Source organism: Epinephelus moara, chromosome 1 (genome assembly GCF_006386435.1).
Source record: "Epinephelus moara isolate mb chromosome 1, YSFRI_EMoa_1.0, whole genome shotgun sequence".
NCBI classification, from domain to species: Eukaryota; Metazoa; Chordata; class Actinopteri; order Perciformes; family Serranidae; genus Epinephelus; species Epinephelus moara.
In genome coordinates, this window is record NC_065506.1 from 30,095,956 (window position 1) to 30,118,334 (window position 22,379).

Below are 22,379 nucleotides of genomic sequence, written 5' to 3' on the forward strand. Positions count from 1 at the left end.
AGAGGGGTCGACATATACACAGCAGACTGTTTAGGAACAGTGAGTCACACTGTGGAGGAGAGGAGATCATTCAGGATGCCGGAGCCAGTCAAAAAAGCAGGTGAGTGTGCTCATTCAGCCGCTTTTGAAAGTTCTGTCATAACATTTCCTTAACACATGAAAATGAAACAACTTACAGTACATCTAAAAACTGTTGTATCTCAGTATAATGCTGGTGTCAGTTAAAATGTCTAAAAGAGTCTACAGTACATGTGACCTGTTCTGACCTGATCTTATCAGCATGCAGCAACTGAGTATCTAATGGTACATGTTACTTCCTTTGTGCAATATTCTTGTTCAACCCAAACGTCTTCTATGAAACTAACAATGTGATATCACAATATGTGTGAGAAAATATTCTACTGTGCTGTGCCACACCCCTCTTAAGCAATAAACCACAAACTCAAGCTGCACACTGTTTTCATGATTAACAGTAATGTACCGTTTGGCTAAATAAAGTGATTATTACATTTTACATATAACTGTATAACCACATTGTTCCTTAAGAAACTGTTTTGTCATTTTGTCACAATTAAAAGCTATTTTTTGCCATTTACCAGTAAATGTCAAATATATGCCACAATGGTATAAAACCGGTATATAAATTAGAGTTACAGGTTAATTATTTCCAGACAATATCATAACAATAACATTTAAGGGGTTAGGATTAGGGGTAAGAATAGAAAATGAAATGAAATAAACTTTACTGATTCCACACAGGATCAGCTGCTGCTGTTTTGCTAACCATAAGAATTATGTATGTTTTTAAAGCCTATGTGTGTGTGTCTGTGTGCGCACATGCATAGTTGTGTGGTTTTTTTGTTGTTCTTGGGTTTTTTTTTTTACTTTTTTATACTGAATGAGGCATGATGCTATGATCATGTAAAGTAGTAACTATAAAGTGCATTGCGACAAAAATAAAACTGGTTTGTAGGAAAATGTTCTGCAGATAGTTAGATCAAGTAGAGTAACAACCTATGTTTCCAGCACATATAATTCAAATATATTCTGTGATGCGATAATGTGGCACAAGTAACTTGGTGTAAATGTTCACGAAAGCCAGTGGCATCATAACGTGGCACAAATAACTTGGAGTAAATGTTCACGTAGCCAGTGGCGTCACAACATAGCACAAATAACTTGGAGCAAATGTTCATGTAGCCAGTGGCGTCATAACGTAGTACAAGTAACCTAGTGCAAATGTTCACGTAGCCAATGGCGTCATAACGTAGTACAAGTAACTTAGTGCAAATGTTTTCGTAGCCAGTGGTGTCATAACATGGCACAAGTAATTTGGTGCAAATGTTAACATAGCCAGCGGTATCATAATGTGGCACAAGTAACTTAGCGCAAATGTTCACGTAGCCAGTGGCGTTATAATGTAGTAAAAGTAACCTAGTGCAAATGTTCATGTAGCCAATGGCGTCATAACGTAGTACAAGTAACTTAGTGCAAATGTTAATGTAGCCAATGGCGTCATAACGTAGTACAAGTAACTTAGTGCAAATGTTCATGTAGCCAATGGCGTCATAACGTAGTACAAGTAACCTAGTGCAAATCTTCACGTAGCTAATGGCGTCATAACGTAGTACAAGTAACTTAGTGCAAATGTTTACGTAGCCAGTGGCGTCATAACGTGGCACAAGTAATTTGGTGCAAATGTTAACATAGCCAGCGGTATCATAACGTGGCACAAGTAACTTAGTGCAAATGTTCACATAGCCAGTGGTGTCATAACATAGTACAAGTAACTTAGTGCAAATGTTCACGTAGCCAGTGGCGTCATAATGTAGTACAAAAAACCTGGTGCAAATGTTCACGTAGCCAATGGTATCATAACGTAGTACAAGTAACTTAGTGCAAATGTTCACGTAGCCAATGGCGTCATAACATAGTGCAAGTAACTTAGTGCAAATGTTAATGTAGCTAATGGCGTCATAACGTAGTATAAGTAACTTAGTGCAAATGTTAATGTAGCCAATGGCGTCATAACGTAGTACAAGTAACTTATTGCAAATGTTCACATAGCCAGTGGCGTCATAACATGGCACAAGTAACTTGGTGCAAAAGTTCACATAGCCAGTAGACAAAATCGCATCATACAACCTGCAGTTATCCATCCATTACTTCAAAGAGTTTTCCACTGGTGTGATAGGTGCTCTACGCTCCTTTTGGCCATGTTCTTTTTTTACAGTGAGGCATGATGCTATGATAATGGAAAGTAGCAACTATAAAGTGTATTGAGACAAAAATAAAACTGTATGGTGGATAAAAATGTCCTGCAGATAGTAATTAATGTCATAACAAAGCATTAGGTCAAGTAAAGGATCTACCTGTGTTTCCAGCACGTATAATTAAACTATATTCCGTGGCGTCACAATGTGGCACAAATAACTTGGTGCAAATGTTCACGTAGCCAGTAGACAAAATCAATCATACTACGTGCAGTTATCCATCCATTAGTTCAAAGGGTTTTCCATTTTGGCCATGTCAGGAACTCTATTATACGTCACACGGTCCAGGTGATCACACTATCTGATGTGAAACTGACACTGTCACATTTCCAGCATCACTGCATTCACAAAATGCACCACTGATCCAAAAATGCCTGTCAGGATTCCAACTTGACAAATGAGCTTCCACAGTTTCTTTTTCCTCTCTTAGTTGGGAATGGATTGTTGTTTGTGGCGTGAGAGGCCCAACATATCACATATCAGAGGACACATTGCAGCCCAAATGGTCAGCTTGTGTGTGCTAAGACTTTTAGTGCCATGGATTTGACCAAGACAATAACAGTTATGATCGCCTTGCGCCTGTAACACTATCATTAATTATTATTAAGACTCTGCGGTCAACAGGATGCTTTTTCGTGTTTAGTGCAATAAACATGGTTCGATTTATCATCTTTAAAGGTAAACCAAATATGTATATTAAAGTAATCATTTTTTTAAACAGCATTATATCCAATGACAATAAGCAAGAGGTTTGAACCTATAGGGAATTATCACTTGAATGAGTTCAAGCTCATTGATTATCTGTCTGACCCACAACTCTACCATTTTGGTTTACTATTACTGCTCTCACAGCATTTTTGTCAGCAGCAACAGGCAGCAAAAAGCTCTAAAAACCCACTGCACATTACCTCCTCATCACTGAACAGCAGACGGACACAGTTAGCGACTATTTAGCGAACAGAATGTTACATTTAGCAGCTTCAAAGCCAGATATTTCCCCCAGGAAACCAAAGACAGAGCTAAAAGAGAGTCAGTATTGGACCTTAGATTCATCAGGTGGCAAGAAACACGACTCCAAATGAATGATAATGTTTCTCCCTGTATCTCAGGGGGTTTAAATAAGCAACTGTTTGCTAACAAGCTCTCCGTATCAACTTTAAAGGTACATGCAAATGTTCACAACTACTTTCCTCTGCATCCAGTCAGTTATTTCAGGTTCAAGACACATTTTATTAAAGCTGATTTTATGCATGCACCCTATAAACAAAATGAAGTCCCACTCATGAAAATAGTGACTCATAGCACCATTAATGCTGCAACAGCACTGCAGTGACCTTTAAAACAAGCACCTGGCTAATGTGTTGCACTAATAAACTATTATGGTCAGATAAAACCTACACTCAAAAAACAAAACGAATAAATAATACAATTTGATAGCAACTGAAATAAACAAATGTTAAACTGTTGTTGTTAAACTATGTAAGTTTAATAAGCTCAGATTTATTAGTGTCAGCAAATTACCCCTTAATCTATAATAAGAGTGTTAAACTTGTTAGTTATCAACACTGAAAGTTCTTAATAAAGGTAATACTTGATTATAAGTGCTACAGGGATGATGTTTTTTGTGGGCTGACGCAGACCTTAACATCGCCCAAAGTTGTTTACGACACATAAAACCTTCAAAGTTCACGAGCGGGGTATTAACTTAGGAAGTTTATGTCCTAAAACAAAACGTGAAAGTCTCTTAAGCTTGTGTTAACCACAGACCTTAATTCAGGCATCTAACCAAAAACCCATTGACTCTGAGACGAGGGAAACCGGAGTGCTAGAATGCTAATTCATTTCTTGGTTTTAGGACTCATTCCTGCAGCACTCTATTGCCAGCTCTGTACAGACTGTCATCTAAACAGTCTCTTGTATTTAGATTAACAAATAGACACTAATCAACAGACTCCACATAGACATCTGTTCTGTCTACCAGAGATATTTAATGGGCATGACCTATAATTTACTACTTAATTTTATATTATCTGAAACTAAGCCAATTGATTAATTTTAAATTTGATAAAGGGGTGAAAGGTAAAGCAACACTGAGTGACTAACATGACAGGAGATGCCATAACAGTAGAGATCGCTGGCTGCAGACAGACTGAGGGCACATCATTCTTGCTGTGTCTCCAGGGCCTCAAAAATAGAGTCCTGCTAATCCCTCGAGTATGATACCTGCACCCCTGTTGCAGCTGAAGCCTGCCAGCCTCAATTATTAGTCCAGTACATATGCTTCCTATATATAAACTCGTAAGGTCATCCTACAACACGTGGAGTGTTGTTTGTTCTGTATGATGGGAGTGTTGTGGACTCAAACCTGGAAACAATATGCATCTGAGTGAGGCCTGTCATGATTCCAAACACCTGGTGTTACTGCTGAACACATGACTACTCAGGACTGTCAGTTACAATCACTATTTTTAGGTCGTTTTTTTAACATGACAAGTGTTGCAGATTGACATTACTATGTGTGTTTATAACTTTTTAAATGATAAAGAGACCTCTCTGCACAGCAGAAAAGGCAACAGCTGGTATTTCACACAGTGAGTGTGAAACTTACTATTAATAGACTGACCATAGAAACCATGTATTGATTTAGTTATTTTCATTTCAGATCACTACCCAGGCCTTATTACCACCACTGAGATAGCTTTGTAATTGTGTGCTGATGTTCAGTGTGTTAGAGATGTTCCAGATGTGTCTCTCTTTGGCTGCTGGGTTCATTTTCATCAGAGTTTGAAAAAACAAAAACAAGCTCATGTTTTTGACTGAACGCTAATAATGAAAGTGAATGAACTTTACTTCACCACCTGATTAGGAAGCAAAGGATGGATGAACATAGTGAGTGTGCACCAAAAATATTCCAACATCTTCTTAACAGGTGGTGGAATGTAACTAAGTATATATAATAAAGTACCGTAATTATGTGCAATTTTGAGGCACTTATACTTGATTTTATACTTTGTCCTTCTACTCCACCGTATTTTAGAGGTAAATACAGCTCAGTCACCAGAAGAAAATGGTGGCATTGTTCATTTCTGCACAATAGAGATACGTTTACTTTGTACATTTCATGCGTATCATATCGATGTTCCTAAAAGCCCCGTTTCCACCAAACACTTTCGGTATGGTACCTTTGGAACCAAGCGTAACCCTTCAGACATGATACCTAGACCCTACCGTTTCCACTACAAACAGTACACTTGAATGTGGGCAGGGTTGTTGTCACTCACTGCTGCACATAACCCAGTTGAAATTAATATATATAAATGCTGTGTGCTAGGTACCCCAACAGAAGGGTGACCAAAAATGGGGACAGTTTAGCCTGAGTGTCAGACTGAAGCTCCGAGAACCTTCAGTCTGACATGGCTTCCACTGAAGGCGATTTACAAGGGGGAGGGAATTTGATTTTTCCCTAACCAATCAGTAGAGATCAACGACTCACCCAGAATCTGACGTAATTAGTATCCATGCCTCGGGGGTGCCGAAAACAAGCGAGCATTGCCCGTTTAAAATGTCTCCGTCGTCGTGCACGCCCAGCTGCTTCGCCGTTAAATCCAGTTTAGCAGCTTCCTTAATTTGGTCCTCCATTAACGCGAGTAGTGGCGAAATACCTCGATAGCATCGTTAATGTGGTCTGTAGGATCTGTAGCGGTCGCCATTGTTGCTATCCTCACCAGTTACCCACCGGCGTACAGCTTGACATCAGCGTGGCGCTGATTGGCTAATCGCTAGACCCCCAGCGTTCATTGGTCCGTCCATCGTTTGGACGAGATAAATCGCAAATTCATTGAAGTATGCCAGACCAGAGATGCAAGCCTACTCAGTTGAGTGGGCGGGGTCTATGGTCTGGAACCAGGCTAGGGACAGTTAGTAACAGTTCCATTGGTACCATCCACAACTTTTCACAGTGGAAATACCAAACTGAACTGTACCGTACCGTACTGCTTGGTGGAAACGGGGCTAAATTGACATACTGTAGTATATGACCTGACTTTGTCATCAGGTAATGGAGGAAATGGTGGATGGTGTCTCACCTAAGTAAGATGGCTGCCAAGCTGCAGACCACTGTTCGAGACCAACTAACAACAAAACCTGTTGTTCAGAAGCATTTCCAGCCGAACCTGGGTATATATTAGCAACATATCACAACGTTTCCAACAGCAATTGTGTGGGTATTTTAAGCCAATCCATGATCCTTTCTTGATCATAACTGAGTGTTTTTTGGCCCTAAACATAGCCACATTAATCACAGCTTTGTTGAGTGTTGAGAAATGTGATGTGTAATGAGTCCTACATAGTAACAAATGTACAAATGTAACCTATCTGTGGTTTGCAGAAACGCATAATGCCAACATTGTATGTTTGTATGTTGTTGTTACTTTGCAGATTCATATTTTACACACCTTTAAAACATATGATCCTCTCATAAGGTGTAATGCTATGCTTTAGATTAAACTGCAATGCAATATACAAATTACTTTACATACTTCCACATTAAGATACTGTTTATGTTTATGCATCAGTAGAAACACATTTTGAAAAGGGCTGATTCTTCATAATAGTTTACTTTTGATACTTAAAATACATCTAGCTGAATGTACTTTTTGAGAAAATTGAGAATGCGGAACTTTTACTACTATTTTTAAATTGTGGTATTGGTAGTTTTACTCAAGTAAAAGATGCAAACACTTCATCTATAGTCTTTTCTCAGGCTGTGCGATAGCCTTTTAACACAAGGCTCCAGAGGTCACATTATAAACACAAGGACACCTACTGAGTTGTCATCTTTACGAACACCTTTAAATTTATTATGACTCTGATTAACTGGTGATTATGTTGACAGGGCAGGGTAGAATTCGATATGCTCTTGCAAGTACTATGCCAGCAAGACTTATTATAAAGCCAGATGTTGGTGCTTTGAGACAAAAAGGCAAATTCATTGGTTTTCAGCTAGCCCCACCCAGTGTGCTGCAGACTGTACAACACTACTTTTTCAACATGGGCAGCTCCGCTCAGCTCACAAGATTTCTTCTTCTTCTTTTGTTAAAATATGAATGACCTATTCTACTCCCTAACCTCCACCTCTATCTCTCCTTTTTTCTCTTTCTTTCTTTGCTGTTTGTTACAGTATGTGTGTTTTCATTGCATCACTTTTGTTTTTGAATGGATGAAAGCTTCCAAGATCAGATTTCAACACAAAAACGAGATAAACAGTATTTTGGGTGCTAAAAGTGAGACTACTGTTATTTGTTTTTCTTATTAATGTTCACCCAGGAAGACAAAAGTAGTGTGTGTGTGTGTGTGTGTGTGTGTTTTTTTTCTCCTAAAGATGATTTGATTACACCTTAACAAAAAATCTGACACTTCAAAAGGCTCACCCACCCTCCCTTTTCAGTTTCAGCCTTTGCGAAGAAACCAAAGAGTCAGGAAGCAGAGGAGGGGTCCTCTGTGGTCTTTGAAGCAGAGACCGGGAAGGCTGATGCTAAAGTAAAATGGCAGTGCAACTCAAAGGACATCACCGGTGGCGACAAATACGTGATCACAGCCGACGGAAACAAGCACTCCCTCGCCATAAACACCGTCACCAAGGAGGACACCAATGTCTATGCTGTGATTGCTGGGGGGTCAAAGGTCAAGTTTGACTTGAAGGTCATATCAAATTCAGGTGGGAGACTTTGATGTGCAGCTGTGTGTTTGAGGTTTCTGTTCTCTCGCTTACGTAGGCGCCACAGAGCACAAAGCAAAATATAGCACTCAATGCAGAAAACCACTGAGGCAGTAAATACTTGATGCACTACATGCGCTTGATGTTTCTGCACATGAGCTCACAGTCTGCACACTGACAGCTACTCAGCGACAAATCTCTGAAACAGCTCTGTGTGGTCTGTCTTTAAGAAGGGTTTGCTCTAAAAGGAGTAGTTTCACATTATGGGAAATACACTTATTAGCTTTCATGCAGAAAGTTAGATGAGGAGATTGATACCACTCTCATGTTTATCTGTTAAATGTAAGGGGGAAGCCAGCAGACAGTTAGCTGAGCTCATAGGTGAGATTTTGGGGATACGTCCCCTGCAATGTTTAGAACAGTGGTTCCCAACTAGTCGTGGTCCAAAAGTGGGCAAGTGACTCGCAAACGTGTCAAGTTTGTAAAAAATTCACTTAATTTTTGAGTACAATGAACTTCCAGCACAAAGCTTTTACTTTGAAGTGCTGTTTCTTGCTGTAGAGTGAGTGACAAATGGACAGCTACTTGTGAGTGACAGCAAACTAGCATGGCCAAACAGAATATTAAACAGGGTGGACCTTTAACTAATGACTAAGGAGATATCTTGACCCGAGGCTGGGCAATTTAGGATGCTGATTTTGAACATTTGGATTTTTTTCCTCCCAAACATGAGAGTAGCAGTGGACTTTTATTTTGACACATTTTAAAAAGATATTTACACTAATAATTGATGCAAAATAGCACAAATTGATGCATAAAAATCCCCAGAATTAAGCGTTTGATGCTAAAGATTTTCTGGCAGAGGACCCCCAAGCCCTCGGGTATGTCATATGCGTCCCCCCCCTATGTTCAAATGAAGCCTACGCCCTTGGTTTAGCTTAGCATAAAGACAGACAGCGAGCTAAACCAGCTAGCCTGGCTCTGCCAAAATCCAACTCTGTGTAAAACACGCCTTGTCATCACTTTCAGATTGCCAGGCAACCAGCGGAGACTCCAGAAAGTCACTGTTATAGTTCCACACATAACTCTTGGATGTATTAAGAGAGCTGGACATAGTGTGCAGTTTGCCCCAGAGATTACTTGCAGTACTCCACCAAACAAATCATCCTGAAATGTATTTCCACCATTATAATCATTATTATTCCCATAACCATTATGACACATCCAACTGCAAACAAGTTAGTTTCTCTTCTTTGCATTATAAATAATTGCAATGCAATGCTTTTGTCCATGACATCATCCCAATGTGACGTCTATGGTCCAGCAGGAGAGACACTAATACACGTGAGAAGTGGGCCGCTCTAGGCTGAAGCAAACCTGGAAGCTAGAAAACTTTTTTGGCTTATGTGCTAAGCTAACAATTTTTTGATTAAATGGAATGGGGGCCATCTTAGAGTCGTTCATCCAGTTTTTAATATATCCATGACATAATCTATCTCTTTAAATGCTCTGTAGTGATGCTGGTAGGTGGATTTTGTTATCTTTGGACAGACCCAGGCTAGCTGTTTCCCCCTGCTGCCAGTCTTAATGCTAAGCTAAGCTAACTGTGTTCTGGCTGTAGCTTCATATTTGCCATACAAACACAAGATTTCCTAAAATGTCAAACTGTTTCTTTAAGGATCTGAATGTTTGCCTAATCACAATAATTTTCTCCAGCACTTTATCACGTCAGCATTTTCAGTATGCTGCACTGACTGTGTGCAAAGTGTGTTACAGAGCAACATTTGTGCCATTAGTCCGTCAGTGTGACCCGCTGAGGTCGTTTGTTTGGATTTGATAAGGTGGAAACAAATCTCGAAGAAAAGGCAGCAAACTAATGGGCCCAGTGTGCCACGACAGACATCCCACAGCTGTCTGTGGCTCATATCATAGCTGCCCTTACTCCGTCTGCATGGAGACCTTGACCCTCACACCAGCACATTATTTCCTCATGAGTAACCACCACTTGACTGGTGCTCAGGATAGGCATGAGAGGCAGCTGATAACACATGGAAAATTGTTCAGCCCTTCAAAGATAATAAGACGCAAGAAATATTTGGGTGATGAATGTTTGCCAGAGAATCATTTTCTCTGTGACAAAACAGTGTTTAATAAAATATCAAATAGATTAACTTGTATAAATGTATAATTTTGACTTATTATGTGTTTTGGTACACAGATTATTAAGTCTTTCTCAAAATTTCACTATAAAACATTTGCTTTTTACACATCCAGCATATATAAATTAAGTCTGGCAGATTGGTTGCTTATTTTTGGAGCCAATTACATGTTAATGGAAGTAGGCTACTGTAGAGTGTAGAGACATTTTTACTGTAGCTCTTACTTGTGGCCTGTTATCTTTGGTGATGATAACACAGAAGCTCCAGTTGAGGCTCCAGTCGAGGCTCCAGCTGAGGCTCCAGCTGGGGCCCCTGCTGATGCACCCACGGAGGCCAGTGTAGAACCGGAGCAGGCCCCCGCTCCGCCTGCAGAAGCACCCACAGAGGACCAGCCTGCTGCACCAGCCGGTGATGCTCCTCACGCCGAGGGTGAGTTACTCACTCAGTTCCAATGTTCTTTCATTCAGTCTTTCATTTACTCCTTTGTTCAGTCATTGAACATACTGTTAATTATTATATCATCATCTTTGAGTTGGGCTTTCCTGAAAATGTCAAACATGCTGAAAACATTACACTCTGTGTGATATGTCACATGAATTCACATTACACTACATACAAGGTGTTGGGCTTATCTGCCAGCAAGGTGGAAAAGCATTGCATGTAAGTTAAGTTTTGAATAAATGCCTGTCTCACTTAGACAAGTTCTTCGGATGTATAAAACCACATTGCTGGCAAACTCAAATTATGTATCCAATCCTCGATTACCCTGTAAGTTATTCATACTTAGTCTGTAAGCGTCCTCAGATCAAATGAATATAATGGGTATTTCATAAAAAATAATCCAAGTTGTGTATATTGTTCTAAGAGGATAAAGTGGGATTGTGTCGGTGCCGTAATCCTTGAGTGTCGTAGCTCTCTGTCTCTCTCCTCTGATGCGCTTTCTGTTGGAGCTAGATCGAATGATTCATTATTAATATATTATCTGAAGCCTGATTTTTAAACAAGTAATATTCATACTGGTTTAAATCATCCTGATCTTTGCTGAGCAACTGTTTTGTGTGAAAAGAATGAAAGGCCTGTCTCAAATACAAGCCTGTTGATTTCATAATTTCAGATAGATAGATAGATAGATAGATAGATAGATAGATAGATAGATAGATAGATAGAATGCAACTTAAACTGGAAAATTTTCCATCCTGTAATTCCACGCAAGACATCTCTACATTTATTGTCATCGTCAATACAAAATTAAACAAATCAATTGAAATTTAGTAACTTGAAATACTCTGGTTCAGTCAGCCGAACAAAGATGCCTTTCATTCCCTACTCTGACTTCTAACATACTATTTGAATGAAACATTGTTTGATCTTGATCCCTCATCTTCATGTTGTGGCATTCTTCTTCAGATGGACAGCCCCCGGACACCAGACAGGCCCTAACTGGACTCTTCACAGAGAAACCCCAGAGTGGAGAGGTCACTGTAGGTGAGCGGCATACATATAGGAGTACTGTATGCGAAAACTAACTAAAATATCTGTCAGTTACTTTGTAGAGAAAGTTGCAGGGTTAGTATTGTTTAAGTCTTAACAATGTTTAACATGAGTGAGTGAGGCAGGATAATGTGAAAAGAAGTAATGGAAATTGATGGAAATAATAATAAAGTGTCAGAACTGGTGCTTTTAATTTGAAAACTACCATTTGTAACTAATTGTCGACAAATTATTTTTTGTTTTGTTTTGTTTTTACTGCCAAACGGGTATGTACATCCCAGATCCAAGTGACAAAACATATGAAAGTCTGTATGCAAATGTAACATAACAGTGAAGTATAAAAAACACTAAATATACTGATAATTTGCAGAATTTTTTCACAGGATGAACAAAATAACATCAAAAAGTCAGAACTGCTTTGGATATTAGAATCTAAAGGATAATGTGTGAAACCATATGACACATTCATCCTTTGTGCAGGTGCTAACATCACGTTTGTGGCTAAAGTGAATGCCGAGTCGCTGCTGAAGAAACCCACCATCAAATGGTTCAAAGGGAAGTGGATGGACCTCGCCAGCAAGTCTGGAAAACACCTGCAGCTAAAGGAGACGTATGACCGCAACAGTAAGGTACTGTGGACTGAAGCTGCAGGTGCTGCAACAGGAACATCTTGTAATGTCTGGAAGCACACGTTACACTGCATTTTATTTCTTTGTTTAAAGTGCTCATGAACAGCTGCCCATGTTATGTGAGTGGTGATTAGAATTAGTTGAAAACTGCGGCATGCAACACTTTAAGGCAAGAGAGGTGTTTTGCAAGCCTTGCCTTTCTCACCCTTAGTTTTGCAAGCTCTTGCCTCAGTCTCTCATCCTGATAACATGATGAACCACAGGCACGCTACCTTAGAGGTTAGGTTGTAGGAAGACTGGAAGACCCCGAAAAAATGTCATCTCAGAATTTCAGAACAAGATGGAGAAACAAATCTTTACAGGCAGGAGTCAACGGCACGCTCCGCAAAGAGCCCACATCTGAAATCGACTAATGTGATAATATTATACATATGAAGTGCACGAATAACAAGGTTTTGAATCAAAGCCTCACTGTGTCGTGTAATCCCTCTCACATCTGTCTCCATGCTCGTGGCTGCAGGTCTACACGTTTGAGATGCAAATCATCGCAGCCAAGGCTAACTTTGCTGGAGCTTACAGATGTGAGGTCACATCCAGGGACAAGTTTGACAGCTGTAATTTTGACCTGGCTGTACATGGTGAGTGGGCCCGCTGTTATCTGCTGGCTTGTTTGTGACTGTCAATAATGTTGTTTCTAATATCATCAAACATGATCGTCTTGTATTTCAGAGGCTTGTGCTGCTCCTGAAGGTTTTGACATAAGAACAGCATTTAGACGCACGTAAGTTTTATAAGACTTTATTACTTTGTATAAAACACAATACGTTTGGTCACATTTAAACTGATAATATGCTGATTAGACTGCTGGTCCCCTCACACATTTCATAAGTAGTGTTACAGCTATAAAGGTCAACCTGGGTTTCTTCTCCTGACAGGGCTGAAACAAACCTTCATAGCTTAAATTGTTTATCAGTTGCAAAAAAAAAAAAGATTAAGTAATAATTTTACATTACAAGTGTTGATACATACTATCAGATTAATGATACACACATAGGCCTACATCTTAAATATTATTTCAGCTGCTATGCTGCTTTAAATTGATATTAAAATAATGTTTAAAAACAGAAAATATTTACTCATATTTAACATTTTAAGATCAAGGCTGTTTTCTTATGATAAAACACCACTATGTATTTATATGAAAATGACACTTCAATGTTTTTTTAAATGTAAAACTGTCACCATTTAATAACTCTCAATTGATGATCTCAGTTTGAATTGTAATGAAGGTTATTTTTCAAACTTATCATGTGTTTTTAAAAAGACACTGAAGTACTATATAGTAAAATCAAACTGTTTTGTCCCGCCCCCTTGGCATCTCATAGTGACACATAAGGCATCCTTTAGCGTTTGTATGTGACAGACAGCTGTCTCCTCGGTAAGGTTTAGAAAGACATCATGTTTTGGGTTTAAAAAAGGAAGTTTGTTAAGTTACATTATGTAGTGTGAAATAAGGACCTTCTTATCTATGTAACTTATATGACATTATGTTAAAACAATGTTAATTTTTGGTTTCACACGGGACACCAACAGTGGTCTCCTGGGTGAAAGTCCATGTTTCAGTTTCTCTGCAAATAGGTTTACACTGAGAGAGTTACTGCCTCGAGTGAGGAAGTTCAAGTATCTCAGGGTCTTGTCCATGAGTGAGGGTAGAATGGAGCGTGAGATGGATCGGCAGTTTGGTGCGGCTTCTGCAGTGATATGGGTACTGGGCCTGACCGTCATGGTAAAGAGGGAGCTGAGCCGGAAGGCAAAGCTTTCGATTTACTGGTCCATCTACGTCCCAACCCTCACCTATGGTCATGAGCTCTGGGTAGTGACCAAAAGAATGAGGTCGCGGATACAAGCGGCTGAAATCAGTTTCCTCAGTGGGGTGGCTTGGCTCGCCATTAGAGACAGGGTAAGGAGCTCGGAGTAGAGCCGCTGCTCCTTCGTGTCGAAAGGGGTCAGTTGAGGTGGTTCAGGCATCTGATCAGGATGCCTCCTGGGCGCCTCCTGTTAGAGGTGTTCCAGGCACGTCCCACTGGTAGGAGGCCACGGGGTAGTCCCAGGATATGCTGGAGGCACTACATATCTTATCTGGCCTGGGAACACCTTGGAGTCCCCCAGGAGGAGCTGGAAAGTGCCGCTGGGGAGAGGGATGCTGCTACCCCCGCAACCCAGCTTCAGATAAACAAGTGAAAATGGAGGGATGGGTGGATTTACATTAGAGTTAGCTGAAAGCCCAGTACTTTTTATAGAGATGCCAAAGAGTGTCTTCTGTGTCGGTATCACACGCCAAGGGGTGTAAAAATGTGTCGGTATATGACAAGCTGGGAATAAGCACAGGCCGGTAAAACAGCCAAAATATCCATGTTCTGCTATTTACTCAGATCAGGTGTATTTAAATCATATTCAGTTTACTGAGCATATGTGTTAACAGCACAGTGACAGGAAGATGACAGGTTTTAAAAAGAATCCAAGATCATTTAAAGGTTAAAGGACTGAAGATGTTTTGCAGTAATTAGTGTCAAACTGAGCTTGTAAACTTGCGCCTTTTTGGACATTAATAGTCTTTTAAGTGCCAAAAAGACATATAAATAACATCTGAAGGATCTTGTAGTTATAGCAAAGTAAATCGGGATCTAAACTATAACCATTAGCTGGCTGTCAGACTCAGTTAACACTAGCATTTATGGTGAGAATTTAATTGGCTAATCCAGGTTTAGTTTTTTCATCAATTAGAGACCTTCAGTGGAATATTAACATGTGTAACTGTGATGAAATGCTAACCTATTAGGAGCGAGGCCGGTAAGAAGAGAAGTGGAGCACATTCAAGGTAGTAAAGGGGGTTTGTTGCAACACTGGAGCCTCGTATTCAAACACTGAGGATTCTGATTGTTGAAGCAGAGAAACTAGGACCAGGATCACAGACTCTGTGACCTGTTTCCTCTCTGCCTTTAAGTCTAACAGAACCAGTGTTGTGGATGGTGCAGCCTCCAATCTGCTGAATTTTGAGAGAGCAACCACAGGATAAAGACCACGAGAGAGCTGAGAGGATTCAAATCCAAAATCCTTGATGTAGACACCGTCTTTAGTAGGTGTCACTGTGTTAACCTTTGACTCAGGGGGATCTTTATATATTGAGATCTGGTAATTAAACTATAAGGAAACATCCATCAGCTCTCTCTGATCTACTCCTGGGTCTCGATCAGAACAGCAGAGCCAGCTGCACAAACAGCTCCCCGACAGAGTGAGCTTTGACGGTGGTTTGATCGTACTGAAAGGGCAGGATGTGCTAAGACACACGGGCTTTTCAGTAAATGAGCTCTGGGTTGCCACACACAGGAAGCGCAGCTATGGTGTGTTGTAACTTCACCACATAAACCAGAGACTCAGCTTCTAATCCTGCTGTCGGATCAGAGGCAGGAGACAAGCACACAGTCAAATCTATGCCCTTGTCTTTATCTTTCATCCCACTGATTAGAGTCGAGCAGACCCTATAGCGACCGCTGTTTTCTTTAACCTTGAGTGTTTTGTATTGTTCTTGCTTGCATGACTGCTGCTGCTCATGGCTTAAGGGAACAAGTGGACATTTTGGGAAATATAAATTAGCTTTCTCTCCGAGAGTTAGATGAGAATATTGAGACCACTCTCATAAGTGTCTGTTTGAAGCTAGAGCCAGGAGGTGATGAGCTGAACAACTAGCCTGGCTGGATAAGAGGTGCCCCAGCTGAATGGTTAAAGTGCACAGCACATAACCACAACATCCCTGGTTTGATTCCTGCCGGCAACCTTTGGTGCATGTACTAGCCTACCCCTTTTTCTCTCTTTAGCCTTGTTTCCTGTTTGACTCTTCACTGTAAACCCTAAAAGAGGGGCAGGGGTATAGCACCAAATTCTAGCCCATACACATAAGAAGTCTTGGGCCCCCTATCCTTCCTTTCTTTATCCATGTCTGTCATGCTGCTTTTTATTTTTATTTTTTACATAGTTTCCTTTTCATCCTTTTCTTTTTCAGACCCCTGATTTCCTTTTCTAGGGGAAAGACATTGGTAATCCTGCAACATAAGCAGTCACTCACTCAGCTCTACCTACATTTAGAGACAAATCCTAGTGCAAAGCGGGACTAAACCATTTTGAGAGGGGCTTCAGAGGCCTTTTTCATAATTACAAAATGCAAACCAAACCAAACTTATCATTCCAGGCTTTTCACAGGCCCCTTTCTTTGGGGCCCTGGGTAATCAGTCCCACTTTCCTCCCACTATGACACCCCTGAATAAAGGTGCAAATACCAAAAAATAATTAAAATAGAAGTCCAACTTTATTCATTAATATCTGTGTAAAAAAAAACGTATGTAATTTTTTCTAGGGCTGTCAAGTGATTAAAAAAGTTCATCTTATTAGTTACCTCCTCTGTGATTAATTAATCTGAACTGATCATATGCTTCAACTTTTGCTGTGAAAGTGCTTAAAACATTTAAGTTCAAATGAGTTTTGGCAGATGTGTCGTAGTAAAGTTGCTGGATTTTGAACACAATTGTCCTCCTTGTCCTCTTCCACCCAAAATGCTCTGCAGTCCATTTAGTAAGGGAGTTGGTTAGTCGGTCACAGGTAGACTTACTCAGTTTGAATGGTCAGGTGTGGCTTGATGAGGCTGACTGCTAGCGCTAGCATCAGAGGCTGTGCTAGCTTGGACCTCTGGGTTCACTGCAAACTACTTTCCCTTGAGGTGATATTTCAGGCTTTAAGTTCTCTGATGGTATGACAGTCCCCTAATGCAGAAACTGCAGAGAATGGTGGTCCTATCAACAGTTCCATCTGGGCGTTTTTAAAATGTGAATGTTCATTTTTGGGGCCGAGCAACATTTTCTCATTTGCCTCCATCATGTGACAAAGCCACTGTGGCCCTCAATGATCCTCCAGGTCAAACGACACCACAGACCGTGATTAATCAGTGTTGATTTTTTTAATGCATTATTTTTTTCTGTGATTAATTAATTGAAATGAACACGTTATTTTGACAATCCTACATTTTTCATTTATAGTTACTATTTTTTTATTATTGGTAGGAAGAAAGAAAAAGATGTTTGGCAGACCAAGCCCCACAACACTATTAAAGCCAGTCAGCAACAGGTGGTGTTCCTGCTCGTGCACAGGACAGGGGAAGTTCATGAATGCTTCCAGTCTTTGTGCTGAGCTATTGGACTCTCAGCTTTGGTTCTATAGTTAACACACAAGCATAATGCATTTCTAAGGGTGGTATAAATTAATATATTTCCCAAAGTGCCAAATACTGTTCCTTTAAACATGGCAATACTGTCAGCAAAACATCTGCCTGTACACATGCACTTCTTTTGTCCATCAGTGCACTCATTTCCTTTCAGTCTTCAGAATGACTGTCCAATCTCTTTTTTAATCGTAGCCTATGTAATTTTAGTATTGCACAATATATTTAGTATTCTTCTACACCTGCATATTAGAGCATGAGTAAATGATAAAAGCCTAGAAAAGTGGATTTGTTTTATTTCTTTTCTGTGATGTATTAATATTCATCTCTTCTTTGGAGCAATCAAGTAGCCCACTGTGCTGTTGATGTTGATGTTTTGCTGCTGGTGGCTGATGTCTCTGCAGTAGCACAGATGGAAATGAAGACTCGGGAGAGCTGGACTTCAGTGCCTTGTTAAAAAAGAGGTAAGCAAGAACAAAATAAAGACAGTGAAGTGTAGACGTTCAGGATAAGGTAAAAAAAACAAAAAAAACAAAAACATCATCATTTTTTATAATTCATATCTGTCTCACTCTCATTCTTTCTGGATCGCCATGCCTCATCAGAGAGTAAGCTGCTTCTGCATTTGCAAACTAAAAGCTGTAATGATCACCTGATAACGCTAACCTGCAGACTATACGCCTGAGCACATGAAGCTAGGGTGACATGCATGTCCATTTTCTCAGGATTTTAACTTGAAAATGAAGTTTTGCATCCTTTTGAGTGACCATACAGGGTTCCCACAGTCATAGAAAACCTGGGAAAATTATGGAAAGTCTCATTTTCATCACGTAAATTTTCTCCCCACATTCCCTCTCTCCATGTACACTAGCTGAAACTGGAATTATGTGTGAAAAGAGTTTGAATCTGACGTGTTTGAAAAAGAGAAAATGCTTTGGTCATGAATTCCAAAGTTTCCATACTGAAGCTGTGCCCCCTACTACTCTGAGCAAAGCAATGTTCGTTTTAGACATGTAAATAAATAGTCAATGAAATTTTATTCTGGGTCCTTAAAAAGATATGGAAAGTTCTGAAATTTTGTCCATGAATATGTGTGGGAACCCTGACCACATTGAAATATAGCCATTTAAATCCTGATTTCCCACCACGTGGGGTCCTGAGGATCTAGTCACCCAATCTCCCTTTTATTATCACACTCATCCCATTAATCCTGTGATCACTAATATTGCAGTCATCTTCTTGCCTTCTCACTCATAACACTAAAACTCACATAGCCACACTTCCTGAGCACCAATCAGGCATTTCCTCTCCCTTTTATGAAGCCCACCATCTCTGACACCTTGTAGTTTTCTCAGAAACATTAGTCACCTTACAACACATAAAAAGTCACTTCTGTCCATCACACTCAGTCACCAGATACTCACTGTCCCCTGTGCACAGTGACATTGGACACCACGTCAAACAAAGAATGACGTTATTCAGTTAGTAATGCGTGCATGCTTGTTTCCATGCCGTTTAACCTCTCGGATATTCATTTGTTTATTTATTTATTTGTTGTTTTTAATGCATTTTTTTTCCTAATATGCTGATTGTGTTGCTTTTGAAATGCTGTGTTGTAACTTGTCTGGTTTGTTTTGCCATATTTGCCTTTTGGGTTCTTCCTTTGAATGAGCAGCAGTTTCTTAAAACACTCAAATCGGTAAGAAACTGCTGACATGCTGTCTGGGTGTCGCAGGAAAAACCAATGTGCATGCATCTTCATCTGTCACTTATTTAAACGTATGTATTTATGTACTTGAAAACTTTTTCACTGCATTATTTCACAACAATTATTAAATATGTAGCAAATGTTGTTTATCTCACAACTGAAACAATTTTCACTATTACACTATTTTATCAACACTCAGGGTACAAAATACTGTAATAAATATTGACTGATTTGTGTGCACACACGATAAGATCATTTCTACTGTATATTGCATGATATAGAATAGCAAACAAAGTATAGGCATGTTATTATTATTGTTTTATTATTAAATATTTCCACTACTGATGTGAAAAAAAGCACAGACTTTTTGAACACTAAGAAGGAAGGAAGGAAGGAAGGAAGCTGCAGGCACATGGCTTCACACAGAAGCTGTCAGGTGACTAGCTGAGGTAGAAAAGTTGCTGAGAGCACCAAGTGGACAGGTGAGGTAACAACACAAACCAGTGACAGGGAGAGAAGAAGAGGAAGAAGAGGAGGAGGAGGTAGAGAAAGGGAAGGACAGCTTGTGTTTTTGTTGTATTTCATCAGTTTATTTAAAAGCTGACACATTAATGGGGGTTTCTCCATTCACATTTAAGACTAAATGGGGATTATTTTTGCTGGTAGCACTTAGCATTAGCATTTCTGCAAAGCTATTACAATTATTAGCAGTACAGCTACCATGAGGGATGAAGGTAGGCTGCTTCCAGCCGGGCCATACAGAAATCATAAATATAATCTGTGCTTGTATTAAATTGTGAGATCAAATAAGTATAAAGTGCTCCCCTGGATGACTGTCAGACCTGATACCAAGTTTTTTTTGTTTTGTTTTATTTTTTGTTTTTTGCGCATGTGTGTGGGTAATTTTTTTTCTATCGCTGAAAAAATAAAAACTGATTATGAAGCATGAAATATAGAAGGCAAAACCTTGAATATAAAACGGAAACGAAGATATTTTTCTGTGACACCAAAATTACGGTAACATACTTTAAAATTCAAACCTGTACTGTGACTGTTGTTGTTACCTATATCTATTTATCATTATATATTAATAGTGTGTTATTCTGATGTATCTTTGGGTGACAGATTAAATCCAAGCTATTTTATCGATATATTTTTTATGGTCATGCAAGACTTTATTATTTTTTCTATAGAAGAACACTGGTTAACTGCTTTATCCTTTGGTTAAAAATGATTGTACACTAAATTATCTGCTGACCATTTTATATGCTATAAATCAGTAAATGTCTATGACTAATATGACTAATCATCAGTTGCTTGTCATGTGTGTATTATTACTATTTTATTTTTAGTGAATTAATCATGATTAAAGTATGTAATAGTGAGTAATCTGTTACTGAGGTGTCATCAAAATGTTAGTATTACTGTATTGTAGTCGACTTCCTTTAGTCTATATATTTAGAATAAAGTAAAGCTGTGCTAGGTGACTGGTATTAACATCCTCCTCTGGGTTGTTTCCACATGTTAGAACCGTGCAAGTGCAGAGCGCAGACCCTGACGTGGACGTGTGGGACATCCTCAGCAAGGCGCCTTCTTCAGAATATGAGAAGATTGCTTTCCAGCACGGCATCACCGACCTGCGAGGCATGCTGAAGAGACTGAAGAAGATGAAGAAGGAGGAGAAGAAAAGTGCAGGTTTGTGCACAGTTTATAACACGCTTGACCTAAGTCTGACATAATATAAAGTATTTGTAACTGATTATTGTATGTTGTTCTTCTCTGACACACAGCTTTCCTCAAAAAGTTGGATCCTGCTTACCAAGTGATGAAAGGACATAAAATAAAACTGGCCATTGAGGTCGCCAATCCAGACGCTGAGGTGAAATGGCTGAAGAACGGACAGGAAATTCAACCAACTGGAAGGTTTGAATTTAGGAGGAGGTGGAATCTATCCACCTTAACTTAAACATGCCATATCTGTACTTAATGAAGCATTCAACAAATACAGCTACAATCCTTTATAATATTAGTGAACCCTTTTCCCCTCTTTTAATTTCTCTGTCTCTCCTTTGCCTTTCAACCAACAAATGGATGAACTCCATACCATGTTCTTTGATTACATCACTAGCAAGTAAGTGTCCAAAAGCAAATAAAAAACATAACAACAGCATAAGAGCTCTCTCTCCATGTTTGCCATTTCATTTACTTTATTATAAAGTATTTACAATGTGTAAGAAATCTCCCTGGTCTTTGTAAAGGTACATCTTTGAGAGTGTGGGCAACATGCGCTACCTGACCATCAACCACTGCTCTCTGTCAGACGATGCGGCCTATGCCTGTGTGGTGGGAGAGGAGAAATGCACTACTGAGCTCTTTGTTAAAGGTATATAGAGGTGCAGTGTGTAAAGCCTAAAAGAGGTAGGAGGCGGCATTGAACTGGTCTATGACTGGGTCCATACAATCTACATTTACTGTTGCCGGTTATAAAGCAAACACAAATCTGCAATAGCAATAGCAATGGTATGAACACATACACACACTTTCACACACACTTGACCTTGATGCCAAATTTCAGCCTCCTAGGGCAAAAACTGTGGTTGCCAAAGGGTGGGGAATTTTTTTTCCAACTGACCAACTGACAGAGTGAGCAACAGAGCAGCTGGTCGCAAGGAGCAAACTATGAGCTAACAGAAGGGCAAGCAAATGCAAAATCTGGCTACATGGCTGACACTGTGAGAGCCAGTCAAAATAACACTGCTATTTTATGATCATGTGTGGCATTGATGTATAGTTTACATTATAGCTTGATAGCTCGGTTTTAGAAAGATCATAGTAGCAAGAAAACAGCCACATCAAAAACCATATATCGCCACAATTTTTGGTGTGGTTTGTCTTGTTATTAGTTGCACTAAGGATACGTTTTGTTAAATAGCCAACTTCAGATTTTACTCACCAGTCTAATAGAAATGTTGTGAGTTCAGCACCAAACCTCATCCCATTACTCGCCAAGAGCCGTCTCCAGCGGTTAAATGCCACACTAGTGTTTACTCTTGTTTGGCTTCTTTCTAAATCACTTCTTTTCTTTGACACTGAACGTGGTTTCTTACCGGGAGTGGGTGGTTGGGATGGTGTGG

The 22,379-nt window shown here is 39.6% G+C and overlaps 1 protein-coding gene across 1 annotated transcript in view; it reads left to right on the top strand.

The window, feature by feature from the left end:
- Positions 1-22,379, top strand: part of mybpc3 (myosin binding protein C3) — a 49,432-nt gene continuing 27,053 nt past the window's right edge. The window contains exons 1-14 of the mRNA XM_050066794.1: positions 1-100; positions 7,720-7,989; positions 10,407-10,577; positions 11,556-11,633; positions 12,120-12,268; positions 12,789-12,906; positions 12,998-13,049; positions 15,108-15,146; positions 17,942-18,001; positions 19,210-19,236; positions 20,774-20,940; positions 21,036-21,168; positions 21,374-21,376; positions 21,504-21,628. Of these exons, the coding sequence (XP_049922751.1) occupies positions 76-100; positions 7,720-7,989; positions 10,407-10,577; positions 11,556-11,633; positions 12,120-12,268; positions 12,789-12,906; positions 12,998-13,049; positions 15,108-15,146; positions 17,942-18,001; positions 19,210-19,236; positions 20,774-20,940; positions 21,036-21,168; positions 21,374-21,376; positions 21,504-21,628 (1,417 nt within the window). The 5' untranslated portion in view covers positions 1-75. The remainder of the gene's footprint in view (positions 101-7,719; positions 7,990-10,406; positions 10,578-11,555; positions 11,634-12,119; positions 12,269-12,788; positions 12,907-12,997; positions 13,050-15,107; positions 15,147-17,941; positions 18,002-19,209; positions 19,237-20,773; positions 20,941-21,035; positions 21,169-21,373; positions 21,377-21,503; positions 21,629-22,379) is intronic.